Source organism: Taeniopygia guttata, chromosome 2, assembly GCF_048771995.1.
Source record: "Taeniopygia guttata chromosome 2, bTaeGut7.mat, whole genome shotgun sequence".
Lineage (NCBI taxonomy): Eukaryota > Metazoa > Chordata > Aves > Passeriformes > Estrildidae > Taeniopygia > Taeniopygia guttata.
The window spans coordinates 140,342,440-140,361,874 of NC_133026.1; the positions used below are offsets into that span (position 1 = coordinate 140,342,440).

Here is a 19,435-nt window from a genome sequence, read left to right on the forward strand (position 1 = left end):
CCAGACTGCTCCAGATCAGCCACAGGGAGCTCATGCCAGTAATGGCATCTTCCTACTGCACATGCAAGAACTTTATTTTATAAAAGAGAGTCTTGTAAACTCATGTGGAAGCATGTCTGGCTTACAGCTTCCCTCATCATCAAGATAAAATTTAATCTGTGAAAAAAATTTGTGATTACACATATTAATGAGACAGGGATAGGAGAAGTCTGCCAGATGAAGTTGAGTAACTGGTGCTGTGAGCCCTGCACATGGTCTGGACAGGGCAGCTCCCTCTCTGCCTGAGCCAGGACAGAGCCTGGGAGAGCATCTCATTCCCCCAGCACAGAGCAGGGCCAAGTCAGACCGGGGGGCTCAGGAGCCTGTCACACAGTACCTGCAGGACCAGGCTCATGGGGAAAGCTGTCCCCTCTGGAGCACCAAAACAAAGCTTTAAAGCACAAAGGCAGCTTCCCTGGGAATTGATGTTCTGCCTCTGCCACTCTGCTCACTGCAGGAAAGGGTAGCTCCAGCTCAGCTTGACTTGCACAGGCCAAAGATTGGTCTAAAGCTTGGACATGGGAAAGGAAAAAAAATTAAAGCAGAAAAAAAAACCCCAACCACTGTGGCATGAAAGCCAAAAACCTTTTATTTCTAATATCATTTTTTTAAAGCATAACGTAATTTAAAACTCTGCAAGATATGAAAGCACTGAGAGCCAAAAAAAATTTCTTTAAACAAATTTCCTGAAACTCTAGATAGCAAAATGTATTTCAGCATAGAGTATTTATTCATAGGAAGTTGTTCTGACTATTTGAATTTTCAAGACTCAGCAAAAAATGAGAATAAAAATATTCAGAGAGTACAGTAAAGGAAACGTGTCCTTTGTTTCTTTTCCCAGAGGGAAAACAAAAATCTAAATTGCAAAACCCTCTTTAAAGAGCTCAATTCAGTCAGAATCAAACAATTCAGAGTTTAAATGTCTGGAGAAAAAAAGAAAATAACTCGAAAGTACTCCAGAACTGCATTTCACAATGGCCATTCGCCAGCTCATCCTGCGTCACAGCACTCAACAAGACACAGAATTCATCTTATTGCAGAAGGAATAAAATGAAATGGTGAAGTGAGGAATTGCTATTTTCTAACTGACATTCATTACCATAAATGAGGTTATAAACCAAGGTTCAAGTGCAATACATGTCATGAGCCCCGAATTAGCAAAGTCTGGGAAGCAGAAAAACATTTACTGCTTCTTAAATCTGTTCTTGATATTTTCAAAATTTATACTACCATCTTTTTCTTAAACTATTTTAAAAAATAGAAACCAGAGGGTGGGGGGAGCATGGGGGTAGAGGAGTAAAATATAAAACCATCAACATAAATAATACCATCATCCACAATTTGGCCCAAATCCAGCAAGTTAAAGCCACTCTGCCAATTGTAGCAAAGTACTTGCAATTTAGTTTTTGGATTATTATTCTTAGCTGACAAACTAATCACAACTGACTAACAGGTATTGGGAGTGCATTTATTAAAAAAAAAAATAAACCCAATCAAAACCCAGCAAGCTGTCATCACCAGTTTCTGAATTATCAATTTTTTAAGAACTGGCATACAAGAGAACTTGCAAGCCTAAAGGCATGTATTATGTTTGATTTGAATTGCAGCTAACACCGCCATAAAATTTTATAGCTGAATCTGCTACTGTCACCCGGGGGCAGGAAACACTAACACTGAATGCAGGTACTCCTACTGGAGCTACCCTAGGAAAATACTTGCTTCTGCTGAGTATTGCCATATCTGAGAGAAAAATATGAGCAGTTTTTTATAGATTTTTAAATAGTGACTGAATAGTTTAAATTAATTATTAAACAATGGAAGAGGAATACAATAAATATTAATAATCTAGATCTATTATAACATCATTTTAGGCTCCAAAGGCATGTAATCTAGAAGTTAGAGGGTTTTGTCTTGAATTCATCAATTTCTTTCCTCCAAAAAGCCTGTCCAGATAATTTCAGCTAATCATTCAGATACACATCACTGACACTGCAAAAACATTACTTACACAGAACAAGAAATCAGAACAATTGTTGTATCTACTAAAAAGAGGTACTTCTTTGCACATGAATTCATGAGAGGATCTATACAACCAAAATTCTGGATTGGAGCCTAAAAATGAGCTGGGTTATTGCTTTGTTCAGAGATGGATCTTCAAAATTTCTGACTCTGAAGTATAAGTTAATTTATGGAATAAGCTCATAAGGCACCTCCTCATCATCCTTTTTTCTTCCTCTGCTCTTCCTCAATGTTTTGACCAAAACTGCAATCTATCAAAATTGAAAAATCTTGTCCCATTGATCTTCGGTTGGGTTTCCTTAGTATTCCAGATGGGGAAACAATTAATGAGTTGACAGTAAAAAAAAAAAATTCTGCAACATTTGCTATAACTTACAAGTGGTTTCCTGTTACTACAGCAATTAAGGCATGAAAGGAGGCTGACTTGTCCAGTGCTAAATATAAACCTGGATGTCAGCCCCTTCAGTCACATGCCCAGCAGAGGGAAAGCTGGGCAAAGCTCTGGTACAAATAGACAGAGGAGGTGACAGAAAATTTCTATACTACACTGGAGAAGGTAACTATGTCCAAACAAATATTCTGCATAAATAGAAATAGGACAGGATTTTTTGGGGTTTAATACTCCCTGTAACATTGTAGAGAATTACGAAGTGATCATGTTGCATCACTCTCCCTGAAAAACCTTGAAGTAGCAGGAGATTATCACCTTTATATGAAATTTTTGTTACATCTATTGAACAAAGGGCTGAACAAGCTTTCTAGGAATGCAGTGTGTTCCCTTCAGAACAAACCCCAGTAGTGACTTCAGGCTTCATTCACGTCTGTGATCCTCTATAGTGAGTATACCATACACTTATCCTATTATCCTTTTCAAAAATGTGGCTCAGCATTCATATCCTTTTAAAGATGCTTGACAAAACAGAGAGACCTGAGGTGGAAACCCTGACTGGAAATGTAGGAGAAAGCATGAAATGCAAACAGGTACCCAGAGGCTCAAATCACTGTCCCCATCATTAAGAGGGTTTTATCCTTGACCTAATCCCCATCTCCATCAGTAGCTTATAAATGTGAAAGGTCAGCATTTCCACTCAAGTAGGTTCATGCCAAAATAGTATTTGCAGTGGTTTGCTTAAAAACTGTTTCAAACCACAGCTGGAAAAAAAAAAAAGTTAGACTTAAGATGTTTGCCTTGGAATTCAAGGGGGTTAATCAGCTAAAGTGATGACAACACAGAAAGGACTTGCAGCTTGTAACAGAGATGCAGCATAAGGATAGAAATAGAGAGTGTGAGCTGTCTCCTTCAGAGAGAAATAGAAAATGTCAGAAAAACAGCTGAAGTGTTTGCATAAAAGTGCCAGGAATGTAGTCAAACTGATAGGAGAGCAAACAGGAACAATAATGAGATCAATGTTCCAGAAGTAAATGGCTATATTATTATTTATTGAAAAAAAAAAAAAAAAAAAAAAGAAGGTAATTGAGAGCATCCAAGAAACAAGCTTCCTATAGTAATTCCCTGACTGGAAAGAACCATCTTCAGAGTTAAAATTCTCTGCCTCAAAAAACCAAATACTTATCCTGCCAAGAGGAGGCTGGCTCTGCCTTCCCTCCTCACCCTCCACATTTCAATGCTTGAGGACTGCAAGGAGTTCTTGGGAGCCAGAGGACAGACATCTCCCAGTGGCACAGCATTTTGGATCAATGAATCTTTGCCTGGGATTATTAATAACCTCTCCACCAGATTTGGATAAAGATCAGATGAGTCCTTCTGACTAACAGAGTAGAATTAGTGTCATCCAAATATATTAATTTAACTGTTTCAGTAAGGAGAGATTTTGGCATTTCTCTGTCAGTAAAGCTTTTTCTTGGGCCCCTCTCATTCAAGGGAGGCATCTAGCCATCATTTCATGGGTCAGCAGTTGAGCAGAGCACCAGCACAGCAACAGTGCTAAACTGGAAACAAGACCATGGTATCTGTGCATCAGAGTGCAATACATCCCTGTAAAAGGACAAGCAAAACAATTCTGTGGGACACCACATAAGATTTGTTAACAAAAATTATCAGCACTCTGTGCACAATCTGAGATCTGATCTACTGGAGAACTTTCATCACCCTTAAATAGAGTTGTGTTAGGCAGCATTGATGTCTAAACTTGAGAGCTCATGAAATATCTAGGGAGTTATATGTACAATATCCTTTATTGATTTATGTTCCCCCCAGGCTCTGCTTTAACAAGAAATCTGAAAAACTGGCGAGAGACAAGCTGGTTTATTCCTGCCCCTCCTCTCCCTTATGCCCTTTCCCATCCTCCACAAAACTATACTCCTTTCCCCAGGAAAGAAAGCCAGTGGGAAAACTGTTTTAAGAACAGGGAGCAGCTTTGGCTTTCAAGGCTAGGTCTGGTAACTGCAGCCAGCAGCAGAACCCCTCCAAGGAGACAGCTCAGTGACAACAGCTTGTGCAGAACGCAGGGGAACCACAACACTCCCTCTTCTGCTGCCCTGGCACAAAACTGAGAGAGTGTAATAACACAAGGGGCTTGTGCCTCAGCCCCAGCTGTGCTTCCCACAGCCCCTGGCACCAGCAGTACCTGCACTCAGACAGCAAAAACCCTTCCCACAGCCACCACCACCTCAGGCAGCTGCAGCAGCACAGCAGCACCAGGCAGGGGGGGCTGGCTTGTTAAATATGTTTGGTGGGATTATTCTTTTCCTTTGAGAAAACTCAACTACAATCTTTACAGAGAGCTGAAGACAAACTGCTATTAAATCACATACCACTCAGTACCAGCACTCTCGTAAGCAGAAAGTTCCATTCCCATCCTGAGCATGGCCTTGGAAGCAAGTACAACTGCAGAAATAAGCTTCTGTCTGAAATAACTTTAAATGCATGTGGAGTTTATTGCTGTTCATCTGTCTCAGACTTAATAAAGCAACCCAAAATAAGAGAGAGAGAACAGATAAATCGAATGATTGTGAAACATTTTGTTACAGATTCATACTAAGTGTAATGACATTCCTTCTAATTCTTCATTGCATAGGGGCATTAAAGACAAAACTATGAGCTGCCTTGAAGTCCTTAAGAATCTAATAATTTCTGTCAGCAAAAGGAACACCATAGGAAACCACTGACAATTTAAATTCCAGCCATAAATTACACTCAAGTAATTTGTGCCTCTCTATATGAATGCCTCATGAATACAGGATGCAGTAGGAATGAAGTTATTCTTAACTCTTCACCTGCTGCTAGAGGTAATGTAGTAGATTCATCACTTTGATACCCCCTTCCCTTCCTCACATAACTTAGCAAAGCCTCATTTGAGAAATTAGTCTGACTCCCCCATCTGACTCTCTGCGTAGTCAAATTCAATCTGCAATGACCGCTGTCTCTGGCAAATAGCTGAAGGAATGATTACAATATAAAAACAGATGAAATAACATCACATGAAACTTCACCTTAAAATGTTTTCTTTTAGCTTTTATTTTATAAGATTATGAAATATCTACCAGGTTGTTATGCAGCTGCATTATGTAATAATTTATTCTGCACGTGAATTTTAAGTTCTAATAAAAAACTCACCTTGTTCACAAAAATTAATCTGAAATATTTTGAAAGTTTTGTAAATAAAGTCAGACAGAAGGAAGAAGCAGAAGACAAAGACTACTGTGTTCTACTCTTCCTAAAAGTGAACAGTTCTGATGAAGCTCACTTTTTATTCTTTCAACCAATTGCCTTTATTCTGCAAAACAAGAAAAGGAACAGCCTTCTCCTGGAAAGTGTTTCTCCAGCCTCTGGCAAGCATGAGGCCTCTCTCAGGAGGATTCAATCGCAAGTGCATCCCTGCAGCTTCCAACTGCAGAGCCAACGCAACCTTCAGTTCCTGTCACACCCCTGCAAGTGCCAGCTGTGCACACACTCCCTCAAAAGCTGCCTCAGGACCTCTGCTCTATGAAGAGCTGCACATCTGGTCCATCTATTTAATCCCAATTCTTCTGCACTTTCCCAGAAAGTACCCAATGCCAGTTTATGAAACACACAGTTCTGCTACTTAGGACATTTTTTGTTTTTCAACTTTACATATTTCCCCTTTTCCACTGACAGTTTATTTTAACCTGTTCTTTTGACACAGCTCCACTGTAAGCAGGCAGCAGAATCCTGTGAGTGCTGAAATTACACCCTTCACCTCCAGTTCTGCTAATCAGCTTGAGAATTAGTGAAGTACAAGTACAAATCCTCAGCTCAGAGTTTTCTGCATACAGATACCTGATTTGTTTTCCAGAGAAGAGGAAATATGGAATCTAATGTATTTAACACTTCTCCCCATGGCAATGGAAAGTATGCTGTGGCACTGCCCACATCAGTGACATATTGCAATGCCACTATTTACTGGAGATCTTAATGAAATATGCACCCCTGTAGCTTTTCACGCTGTGCAATGGAGACTGATCACAGTGTGCCTCCAGCATCCTTCCCTTCCTCATTCTCTTCTCCCTCTGCTTCTCCAAAATCTGTGCAATGATTACATAGCCCCTTTTCCAGCAGCAAAGAAGGGGAAGTATTCAGGCTGAGGTTGCTTTTTGCAGTACTGAAGCAAAGTACTGTGGTGGTGTGGGGGTAAGCCACTCAGATCACCATGAATAATCCTGAATAGACAGTCAGAGGAAGGGAGTGGAGAGACAGCTCCCTTCCTAAGCACAAGACAAATGTTGAGGTAAAAAATATAATTGCAAGTATTCGCCAAAACTGCAAAAGTAAACTGGCAGATGAAACCAGTATTGCTCACTAGTGCAAGTCACTGTGTGCTGCTAGTGACACAGAGATCCCAGAACAGGCTCCTGCCTGAGGCACAAAAACCCTCCTGGCCCTTCCCATGAGAAAACAGAAAGGCAGAACCTCAGGTCACATACGAAACTGCACCCTGAACTGATCTGAAGTCATGTTGTTACTGCAGGGGATGATTTGATACTTTCCTCCTGTTTCTAAATTCCCACCTGATCATGCATTTGGGACTTCTCCTTTATTCTGGCACTTGTTCTCAGTCAGGTACACAGCCAGGCCCAGAGAAGACCTCCAGTGGGACCATGGGAAGCAGAATTGAGACTTTCATACCTGTGGGAATCCAGAGCTTCCCTCTGGCTGCCCTGGCAGGTCTGGGACCCTGGCAGGGGGTCAGAAACCCCCCTGTACAGAGCGCCGAGGGACACTGTCTGTGATCTCTATCCATGAAAAAGAGTTTTCAATCTTACAGGATGAATTACAAGCTCTGAGTGATTGATATAAGTAATAATTAAGTGTGGCACGGATGCAAAAGTAAAATTTTAGGATTCTAGATTAGGGGTTCAAAGGGAACAAGATGGAGGAAATTGGGTGTGTCTTGTCCTTTTCCTCCTTCTTCATGCCCTCCATGTTTCACTGTAGTGTTGGTATTTTTCTATTGGTTTAGGCTGGGGACACACTGTTCAACGTAGGTGACAGATATTGGCATGTTATTGTAAATACAGCACAGGTAGTTTCTGGTATATAATGTTTGTAACATCCCACTGAGGGCAGAGCCCCACACGCTGCCCTGCAGGACAGACCTGCGGCAGGGCAGCAGAACATGTTAGAGATAAACAGAATAAACAACCTTGAAAACAGCACAGACGAATTATGGCTTCTTTGGCAATGGGGCAGAAAAACGGAGACTTTTTACAGTCTCAGAAATCATCAATACCACAGATTCCGACAATACCCAGAGTTTTTTTGGGACAGGGAAAGAACACTCTTCATTCCAACACAGGTGAAGCCAGAGTAAATCCACACCCATATGGCCAAGTCACATCTACTACACATCACCTCATCTACAGCTCATCCAGGGCCTGCTTTTACCCACTGTGGGAAACCCAGGAGAATGCTTTTTATCTATGGCTGGGAAAAAGCAATTAAAGTGAGGTTTTTTTAAGCTGAGCTTCTAACACAGGATCATACACAAATCACAGTAAAACTCAGTAATGTGCAACAGCAAAAGCTGATGTAAGCATGGAAAAGAGGTAGACACAATAGGTTCCTAGCATCCAACCCTGAGATGTAATCCAACACTGAAAATTTTACTAATCCAAAGACTTTTTTTTTATTATTTTTTGTTTTGGTAAACTATATCCAATAAACCAGTAAAGAACTTATAAAAGGTCACATATAATTCCCAATAAGAACAGTTTTGTCAGCCTGGGCCATTTGTGATTTATCAGAACTCAACTGCACATTGGTATATTTCTTCTGTTCAGGGAAAGGGACACTGAATCAGAAGAAGTCTGTTGAATATTTGCAAGAGGAAAAGTTCACCAGGCTGATTATTTATAACAGCACTGTCACTTTTGCAGCTACCTATTTATTTGATTTACTTTACTCCATAAAATAATATAAAAAGACAATGAAATTGTGGAACGAGTGGTGGATTTCAAGCTGCTGTACCATCTCTTCTTTATGGCAAAAACCTTTATCAGACAATATGGCTGGAAATCTAGCTAGAAATTGTTAAATCTCACTTGTGAGCAAAACAGTTAATTTTACATTTGTAACATCAAAGCTTTACTTGCACTTTGTGAAAATCAGTCTGTTACCAGAACTGAAGCAAAGAAACAACTGGATCAAGAGGTTATCTGTAATCTGAAAATACAAGCTGATGGTATTTGAAAGGGAAGCTGGCTAAAGAAATTGGTTTGTTCCATGCACATTTTTCTCCAGTATTCCACTAAATTAAAGTAAAAAAAACAGAGTTTCTATCAATTTAGAATGTTATGAAAGATGGAATGATATCCTCATGGAGACTGATGATTCATACCCTTAGTGTAAGATAAATTACAGCAAACTGGCCAGTACTAAGGGATAGATCACTGCACAAAGTCAAATGCTATCAAGTGCAAATAATTTTAAAAGTTACTGTAACTGTACAATAACCAGAAACTGATAATGCCTAAAAGAAAAATGTAGCAGGTCAAAGTGCAGCAATTGTTGGCTCCCAGTAAGGATGTGGACCTGAGCTTTGTGGCAGTACAAGTTCACATATGACAACACAACCCAAAGCAGAGACATCTGTCCATGGCACAGACAAGAACCACATACCAGGGACTGTCTCCCCCAGGGCTTCCCAGAATGTTTTGGGAAGCCCAGACAACAGGTCCCAGACTACCTCCAAGAAGTGAGCTCTGGGAATCTAAGGCCAGGCCACTCTGGACACTGTATTTGGCTCTTCTCAGTTGAAGTTGGTCTCACTGTAGAAACCTTTTTGTCTCAAACTTTTCCATTTTTCCTGAAATTAGAAAGATTTTTCAAAGCCGTGTCCTTCCCCCAGGTCATGCAGGAGCCTTTCACCAGGATCACTGCCAAACAGTAAAGTATGTTTTAATTCTGGAAATGCCTAAAAGCCATGAAGTATTTTAACAGCATTAAGGAAAGGTTTTTTCCCTACACACAGGCAGTAGGAGGTACTAAAACAAACCACCTTCTTCTTACGGCTGCTTTAAGCCAATAGGAGAGTTAATACAGAATATGATCCATCTCAAAATATAGTGTCTTAAATATGTTTCTATTTCCCCTTTCTATTATCTAGAGAAAATAATGTGATTTTAAAAAATTATCTGTTCATATTTGCCAAAAGTATCTCAGTCTAAATAAAATTTAATAAAAACTCAAAAGATACCCAAAAATGAAGGAATAGTATGAACCCATCACATACAAAATCAAACTGGCAATTGATGCAGGATAAAAGTATAGCAAGTAGCAAGTATCACTATGTACTACGGCTGCCAGGGAATATGCTATTAACAATTAGCATATAAATATCTAAGCATCCTAAATAAATGAACACTGAAAGAAAAAATCTATGGTTTTATAGTCCATACTTTTGAATGAAACATGCACTCTGCTGGGTTGAAAAAAGTATTTTTTGGGCTTTGCCTTAAAATACTCCCCATGTTTCAGAGGAAGCATGTGTTTAGGCATGAGTTAGTCATGTCCCAGAAATTCCATGTTCATTCACTGTTAAAGGAAGTTCTCACACACAGAACAAAACAGAAACAAAAAGACATGTTTTCAGAATATTTGAAATATCACTGTGCTAATTTAAGGATAAAGCAGAAGGGAGGCACGAGGCAGCTCACATATTCATGTCCAACTTTCCCCAAAATGAGCCATTTTCATTAAAAAATCCCAACAACAGCACAGGGACCCAAGACAGCTTCTTTAAGTACTCTGCTTGCATGATGTATTTATTTTTCCATTTACTTGTTGTTTTTAGAAAGGTTTTTTTTTTCTGGAGACAACAGATGCCTTTGTAGTTTCATATTTGGATTGATTAAATAATAAATGAGGCTGACTAAAGCTAAGAGTTTTCAGTTGAATGAGTCAGCTTTAAATAATTTCTTTCCTAGAGAAACTGGCAGACTTCCTTTTCTTTTAGTTGAGGTTACACACTAGTACCTCTGTGTTCACAGAATACACATGATCTATTTCATTTGTGCCTGTTGCAGGGGGATCTAAATGTTTTGAATCTATCACTCTCAAGGGTTTAAGTTGCACTCTAAGTAAAAGCTGCATTTCAAGTGATCTTCATAAAAAGCCCTGAATCAAAAGCAGCTTTTGTAATAGACAGGAGAGTTATTGGGAGACAGATATTCCTTTTAGCTCTAAAATATGCTATTTTACAAAAGACACAGCTGAAGAACAAGGCCTTCAGAATCAGATTTTTTTTTTCTGATTCATGATATAAAAGATATTTGTGCATTACACCTATTTTGTATTCATCACATGCTGAAACACATGCAAAAGACAAAACAAATTTTAATTGAAGCAATCTTATTTTACCTTTGGCAGGAAAGGGCAAACACAGCTAACTAAATAAAATTTTTTAGTAATAGCATCATTCCTGCATTATATTTGGACCCCATAATTTAATGCATATCACTTTCCAAGAAAAAAAGCTTAAGGTAGCTGATACTGAGCTGCTTCAGAAAAATGAAGCTGCTTCATAATCTGAAATCTCTGGTCAAGTATTAACTAGAAACTCTATATAGTGCAGTAGTTTCCAAAAGACCTGTGCTTGCAACACCTTGGTCAAATTAAGCATAAGTACCTGAAGATGTGGATTGCTGAAATTCTTGAGACTGAAGGCTTTATATGAACACAAACAAAAACTGTGTAGTTTTATTTCTTGCAGCAATACATGCCAAATGCATCAAAACAAGCATGCAGGAAGTCTGTCAAACTAGCAGCCTGCTGGCCTTATGCAATGCACATGTCAGCAAACACACTTTTCCATTTGGGTTTTTTCTACTGTACCAAATTCACTGGTCGTCTCGGGTGACTCTACCTCCTCTGCTGGCTTCTCGAGTGGTACCAGTGTTTTAGGATACCTTAATGCTACAACGAGTTTTCAAAAGCAAAACAGCAATCAGTCATTATTTAAAATATTCCAATCAATACTGAAGCAGCCATCAGCAAGAAAAGATCCTTTATAAATATTAAGACTGAATTTCTGTGAGTTTTACACCAATTCCACTTGATTGCTTGCAGGGTTTTCTCCGCAAAAAAAAATAAGAGAAAGTTTCTGCATTCAAGCAGACTAGAATCTGCTTTAAGTTATGTGAGCAAGTAAAATTTCAGAATACGGAAGCAAACCAAACCACAACAGAAAAATCATGAACTTCAGAAAACGTTACCTTGCTGCAGGTAGTTAAAAGGTAGACAGTTACAGCTGACATTTTCAGAGAGCAGTTTCAGAATAGTTTTACTGTGAGTGACCATGCACCAATTTTCTTGTTTATGACATTAAAACTTCAGCCCCTAAATTACCCAACAGTCTGAGTTTGAAGGGATTTAATGATCATCCCCCTGTTAGACTGTTTAATGATCAACCCCATGGGACACCTTCCACTAGACCCAGTTGCCTCAAGCCCCATCCAACCTGCATTTGTAGGAAAGGGGCACTCACAGCTCCTCTGGACAACTTAAGCCAGTGTCTCACCACCCCACAGTAAAGAATTTCTCCCTAACTGAAGAAAGGCTCTCCAGGCTGAACAACCCACACTTACTCAGCCCAGAGAAGCAGAGGGGCAGACACTGACCTCTTGTCTGTGGCAGACTCAAGGGAAATGCCTGAAGTTGTGTCAGGGAAGGTTGAAGTTGGATATTAGGAAAAGGTTTCACACCCAGAGGGTGGTCTAGCACTGGAACAGGCTCCCTGGGGAAGTGGTCACAGCATCAATCCTCAAGAGCTCAAGAAGAGTTTAAACAATGCTCTCAGGCACATGGTGTGATTTTTGGGGGTGTCCTGTGCAAGGCCAGGACCTGGACTTGATGAATCTTGTGGGTTCCTTTAAACTCAGGATATTCTATGATTCTGTGATTCATAAGGTTCAGATGTTAATGAAAATGATCAATAGAGCCTCAGTGGCACTTTTCCTTCTGCACTCTGCCCTCATGAGAGAGCTCCAAGACTCTGGGCAGGAGGTAGGGGGTATATTAAAAAGTTTCAAAAGCAAAATGTAGCTCATCCTTACATCTGAAACAGAGTATTTCTTTCACCACCTAGTATTTTTGACATAGCAGTCAAAAATAGACTGGTAACAGTCCTGGTGTAGACTGCAATGGTCCAAGAGCATAAAGGAACTCACAAAGGCAGACTTGCAAGAATTTGTCATTTTACCAGCTTGACAGGGCACTTCAAACTTGTGAATTAGACACTCGCCGGCAGTCTGCCAGAAGACCTCTTCCTAGAATAGCAATCAAACACTAGAGTTAAAAAAATGTATTGACCTAGGTCACAGCAAGGGAGAGAGAAGTAGGTGATACTGCTCCACACAGTGTGGCATTCACCTGCATGTGCTGGGTCTGTGAAGGAGAGAGGAAGAGAGAACTGTCCTCACTGGGTGCCACGGTACCTGCCAAAGCTCAGCAGCAGGAGCAGTTCCTGTTCTCCCAGCTCAGCGGGCTGAGGGCAGTGCTTACCACAAACCTCGCACTTGCACTGTGAAATCACTCTTCAAACAAGACAAGTACTTCCAGAAGGATGGAATTATGCTTTGTTGTGTTAGTACAGATTCAGTTCTAACAAAAAGAGGCGCTAAAATCCAAGCAGTCCTAAACCACCATGGCAAATGAACCAGTTTGTTCATATCAGCAAGAAGCATCTGACTTACGCAACAGAGGAAATCTTTTTCACAGGAGACTTGTTAAGAGTGTCTAAAAACCTCAATGAAATCCACTCCTCTTCGATGGCACTGCATCTTTTGAATTAACTTTTCTTTGTAAAGCTGTGGTACTAAAGGCACATAGGCTCAAACACTCCCTAAGCTATCCTAGTAAACTGGGGAGCTCATATTTTAACACTAGAACATAAGCCAGTGAGGTTTCTTCTAACACCAAAATAGATTTCACCCAGCAATAGCTAAAACCTTATGAATTCCCTGAGCTTCTGCACCAGGTGTCAGCCCAACTGAATGCGAGGAGGTGGGGCCCTTTACCTGCATGCTACGGTTTTGGTTTTGGTTTTTTGTTGGTTTTTTTGTTTGTTTGTTTTTGGGGTTTTTTTTACAAAAACAAGATGAAGCAACTAGAACTTATGAACAGTTTTCTATCAGAATGCGCCATTTTGGTCAGATTATTTATGTATCTCAGATTATTATGAATGGTTTGACATTCCAGTGCCTTCAAAGAGAATCTAGCTAGAAACTGCATTCTCCAAAACCTGCAAATTAAATTACAAAACCAGTTGTCAAGACTCATTGCTATGTTGCTTTTGCATGTTTTACAGGTAATACACAACCTCACCAGGCAGCAGAAGAAGAAATTACACTTCCATTTAGTGATCATTACACAAAAGTCTTCCACTTAAAATATAAAATGCAACGGGCTGCTTCAAAAGAATTGTGATCAATGTACATACATTATATTCTAAAAGCATCTATTTTATGCATTGTATACACACATACATATGTATTTTATGTGTATGTACAGAAAGGAAAACAGGAATTGTTTTCCCATCTTTGCAACAAAATATGGGAAAATAAAGGATTCTCTCACTGTCAAGACTGAGATTTCTCAGAAACCCTAGATAATCACTGTGTTAGTAATATTAATGAAAAGTAGTTAGATCTGGGCTCAAGAATATTGCAAAGCAGCCCATAAAAAGACCAACAGTACCCTAGGAAGCAATAAAGACACAACAAAAATGCCAAGTTTAGTATTTCTTACTTAAAGTCAAACCTTTTAGTATTTTCCTCCCTCATTACCTGGCCTGCTGCACTGCTTACAAGTGCATCTTTCATGAATCATCTCACAGGAAACTAAAGGTAGAAACCCTAAATATAAGCTCCTTAAGAAAGAAGTTCCATCTTCTTCCTAACACCACTTTTGTCGATGGACTATTGCTATAGAAGGTCAGAAGCTCTGCATATATTTTCTGAAAGATTTTGCAATTTCATCTCCATCATGCAAGAAAAACAAGAGAAATATGATTATCTGAAGTAAACAAAACTAAGCCTTGTTTACAGGAAACCACTTCTAGAAACAGAAAGCAGGACTATTACATTTGAAATCAACCAGCCTACTTGCTACTTCAGTGTTCTGTAACCATGAAAATAGGAATATACAAATTACTTGTATTCAATTCCACATGTATCATCTCTATCTAGTGTGATGGGGTGTGGCTGACATGCTTACAAGAAACACAAGCTAAAATTTAAAAACTTTGTTTCAAAGCTCTTCATGGGAAAATGGAACACTTTATTCATCTTTCCAAGGTTCACAAGGGAAAAAAAAAAAAACCTAAAGACTTCAATGCAGAATGAAAACTAAATCCAGATGAGAAAGGATTTGCAGCTGTCTTCAGAAAGAACAGCTCAGTGATGTTTTGACTAAATTTTAAGATAGTAAGATACAGATTACAGTCTAAATCAGGACAGTTTTCAAAATATTTTCTGAGAATTATTCTATCAAGATTCAGTTTCACAGTCTTCCCCCCAGCTTCTACTATACAAAATGCATCTATGAATTTAAACTCAGGCTTTCAGCTCTCAGCCATCACATTCTCACAGAGTTCTGTCTTCTGAAGCATTACAACAAACAGCAGAATTTCAGTCAGTGTTTATTCATAAGCTAGGCTGCTTAACCGACCTCTAGTGCCCAGTATCTGGAAGCTCCATGAACCTGCAGGTAATACAGGTGACAAGGTGATGGCAGGCAGGAACATATTCACAAACCTCTCCCCACCTACACTTTTGTAGAATATGTGACTACATATTCTACAGCACAAACAGATGTTTTAAGTTTCAAAAATGCTTCAGAGACTCACCTAACTTACAGGTAACAGCTACAGCTCACCTACCTGAGGGCCGTCCTTCAGCGTAGCAGCCGCAGCAAAGGATGGGTTTCCCCGCAGCCTCTGCCATTAGCGGAGGCCACAGATAGTGTGTCCTGTCATATTTCGTGCTAGGGCAATTAGCTGGTGGAACTGCATCCTTCTGGTGGTAGGCCTGGGAATGGGCTGAGGAACTTGCCCCATTTGGTTCTTGATGTGCCCAGGTCTCCCCATATTGCTGACAGCCTCCCCTAGCTGATATGGGGTCTGTTAGGGCACAGAAGAGGTATTGAAGGAAGAAGGTCAAAACTTAACCCAATAAGGACTGTGTTAAGAGGGTATGGACTAACACCTCCCTTTCCATAAAGAATTATGAAAAGATCACAGGCACAAAACAAGCTTAAGCACAGCAGCAAAACTGCATAGCCATTTCATGATCAAGGAGAGACTTGATTTTTCAGACTCAAACAGAACACGGGAATTTACACAAGCAGTAAAGAAGAAAATGTGAAGGTTGCATTTGGATCACTTTCATTGGAAATCAACACAAAAGTACAACAAGGGACCTCAGCTAAAGAATCAGCTGCTGGGAGATACAGCATGCTGCCAGTGAATAAGAGGATTGATAAGAAACCCAACAGCTCTAAAACAGTTTTGTCTTGACTGAACTCATGATTTGTATAGATCAAAAGTGACACAAGTCAATCAGAGAAAGTACCTAGAAAGCAAGGCACAAATAGCTCTCCCCTCATCTGCTACTTACAACCTGCATACCTACACATTGCTACACAGTCACCATTTCAACAACAGGAAAGAGCAACCATGCAAAATATTTCTAAACATAATAAAGCATTTTAAATACAAAATACAAACATCTAGCTCAGAAAAGTCTCTAATTTTCTTCCAAGTGTAGCCCTTCTACCCACCTTCTGGTACTTCACAGTGTTAAGAGTGATGATACATATCCAACACCTCTCTGACCTTCTTCACACAAAATCCGAATTCTTTCAATACCAATCCTCTATAGAAAACAGCTATGGGCAATAAATTAAAGATAGAGTTTTTCTCCAATTTCTATTTATCAGACTTACTAGAAGCCCTTTTCAGTTATGATTTTTCTTTTTTCATAACACATGAAGAAACAGAATTTCTTATAGGTAAAAGCTGACAGCTGTTACCATGCTGCAGTCTGGTAAAAACATCCCATGAATATAGCTGGCTAATGGAAAAGATTATCTACCAAAAAAAAGTCTTATCAAGCTAGATGGGCAGATCAAGAATCTGACTCCAAGGATGAGGTCCGATGGCATTACAATGCTTTATGCAGCCCTTACATATGAGACTACTAAACCCACAACTGAGATTTTGCTGAAATAATCTCTCCAGCAAGACTAACGATTACAGTTTCAGGCACAAGTGAATTGCAGTTTCCACTAGTGGCATAAACTTAAAACCAACTAATAATCTCCCATGCAGTAAAATGTCTAAATGCTTTTGTTACTTTGCTTCTAAATCCTGAAGCATCAGAAAGTCACAGCATTTTACACAGTAGACTTTCACATTATAACTAACAGCATCTGAGCAACAAGATATTAAATACGACCATCTGTTGATTTCTATCTGTATAAAAGTTGAGACACTACACTGAAATTTTAAAGTCTTATTTTGATATCCACCACATAATCCTCCAGATACACAGCTCCATCCTGTTTAACCTGAGCAATAACCAATGAGACAGAAACTCACACAAAAACCTCACGGCAAAAGCCCTTCAGATGCTGAGAAGGAATTATCTGGGAAGAGTATTAGTTGTTAGTATTCAAAAGTTACTGTCAACTTACAGTTCAAAGCATTCTACCCTCTGCGTTGTAAAAAACTAAAACTGATTCACTGCCCGCAAAACAGAAGCGCTGCTTCCAAAATGAAGTGTTTAAGTGAACTACTCTCACTCTGACTAGAAACACCAGTGCTCATATGCAAGTGTGCTACAAACAAAACCAAAGAGATACCTGAAAGGGTTCTGTCTCTTCACAAAAGTCACATTTTTACAGCTGACCCTCAGACCTGTTCTCTGCCCACCCAAATTTTTTTCCAGACATCTACAGAGGAGCCACAAGACACAGAAATGCCCTTTCCAAGGGCACGCTACTATCAAAGTCACAAAGAGGCCTAGATCAAATGCACACTGATCTCTTAAGTACCCGCTATCATCTTCGCTGCAATAGGGATTGTAAATTACAACTGAGGATCAGAACTAGAAGTAAGGAGGCTGTAATTAAGAGGATTTGGTTTTGTCAGCTTTTGATTTGTTTAAGGAACAGTGTCAAGCTGCCAAGAACAGCTGGATGAGACTAGAAAAAATCACTGTGAATTACTTTAATTGGCGTTGCATAGCCCTGTATTCAGAGATATATCTGTAAACCTTCCCAGCACATACACACCGACACTTCCAACAAGCAGCGCCGGCAGCTCTCCGTGCAGGGAAGTGTAACTCATGAATGAGCTCCCAGAGCAGCAGCAGCCCGGCGTCTCTTAAGAGGTCTGAAATCAATTTATTGCTGCCCTGGTGTCAGGAGGATATTATGAGACACACTTTCCTACTCCCATCCCGAAAAATGGCCACCCGTAGCTCTCTGAAACACCCGGTGAGATGACAGACCCACCGAGGATTTGCCACACTGGGCAAATTTAAGTTCCAAAGGTGCTGCGGATGCTTCTGGAAACTAAATTTCAGGTCGTGTGCCTCATTTACACTAATTACGTGAACACACAGGGGCGAGCGCTTCTCGATGCCTCCTCCCGCTGAGTTTCCTACTCGCCCGAAGGAGTCGCTCGGGCGAGGGCGGGAGGACCCCCGAACTTCAGAGGCTCAGCCCCGGCCCTCCCACCCCCAGTCGCGGCTCACCTTGGGCGATGGCGATGGACTCGAAGCGGTGGAGCTCCCGCAGCAGGCAGCTCCGCTCGGTGGAGTGTAGGCTATAGATGAAGTCGCGGGCCCCCTGCGCTGTGTTCAGCGCCTCCATCGGCTCCTTCTTGGGGTGGGTGCCGAGCGCCCGCGACCCCCGCGGGAGGAGCAGCCCCTCGGCGCCGCCCCGCAGGCTGCCCGGGCGGCGGCGGCAGCAGCACCGCGGGCCCCGCAGCGAGCCCAGGCAGGACGAGGGGACGGCGGCGGGGCCCCCCGGCCGCCCCAGCAGCAGCGCCGCCCGGCCGAGCCACGCCGACATGGAGCCGGGGAAGGGCGCGGCGCTCGGGCCGCCAGAACCGCCCGCGGCCGAGTCGCCCGGGCCGCGCTCCCGCAGCTGCTCCGCCGGTGGGGCCGGGCGGTCCGCGCCAGGCACCGCCCCGCCGAGCTCCCGCCAGCAGCGGCGGCAGCGCCGCCCCACCCCGGCCCGGCCCCAGCCCCGCTCCGCTCCGCTCCGCTCGGGGAGCCGCGGCCGCAGGGCGGGGCACAGCGGCCCGCGGGGCGGCCCCGCGCAGGCGCCCGCCCGGCCGCTCTGAGGGGAGCGGGCCGGCAGCGCCCGGGGAGCTGCGGGTGCTGGCTCCGGCGGCGCTGCTTCCCAAAGCCTTCCCTTCCCAAAGCCTTCCTTTCCCAAAGCCTTCCTTTCCCAAAGCCTTCCCTTCCCAAAGCCTTCCCTTTTCAAAGCCTTCCCTCACACCCACTAGAGCTCACAGGGCTTCTTGGCGCGCCTGGCTCCAGCAGCTTAGCAGGGCAACTCAAATGAGGTTTCGCTTGTCTTTCCCGTTTTCCAGGCCCTTGCCTTAGAGTATTGTGGTGTTGCATCATCCAGTTTTAGGTTAAGTACGCCTCGCTTGCATGTAGCGGTTGTATTCTTTTAAATTAATTGGCAGGAATTCTACCTGACACACCCGGAACAGTTACTTAAAAGAAAACAAAAAACCAAAACCAAACCAAACACATTAAGGACAGAATTTATATCTTGACGGAACAGAGGTTGCTCTAAAATCAGGTTTGGTTTTAAACCTGTCTTAGCTTCGCTGCTACAAATACCATCCATTGTTCAAATACCACAAATACCACCACAATT

General features: G+C 41.5%; 1 protein-coding gene across 9 annotated transcripts in view; it reads right to left on the reverse strand.

Annotated features, from left to right (window-relative positions):
- Positions 1–18,830, reverse strand: part of TMEM65 (transmembrane protein 65) — a 55,880-nt gene extending 37,050 nt beyond the window's left edge. For 2 of the 9 annotated variants that reach the window (XM_072924992.1, XM_012571958.5), the window contains exon 1: positions 18,295–18,822. In XM_072924992.1, coding sequence (XP_072781093.1) covers positions 18,295–18,613 — 319 coding nt within the window. In that variant the 5' untranslated portion in view covers positions 18,614–18,822. Of the gene's footprint in view, positions 1–11,371; positions 11,453–15,416; positions 15,657–18,294 lie in introns of all 9 variants that reach the window. The other 7 variants (XR_012054267.1, XR_012054268.1, XR_012054266.1 and 4 more) reach the window with 7 other exon arrangements.
- Positions 18,831–19,435: the final 605 nt, after the last annotated feature.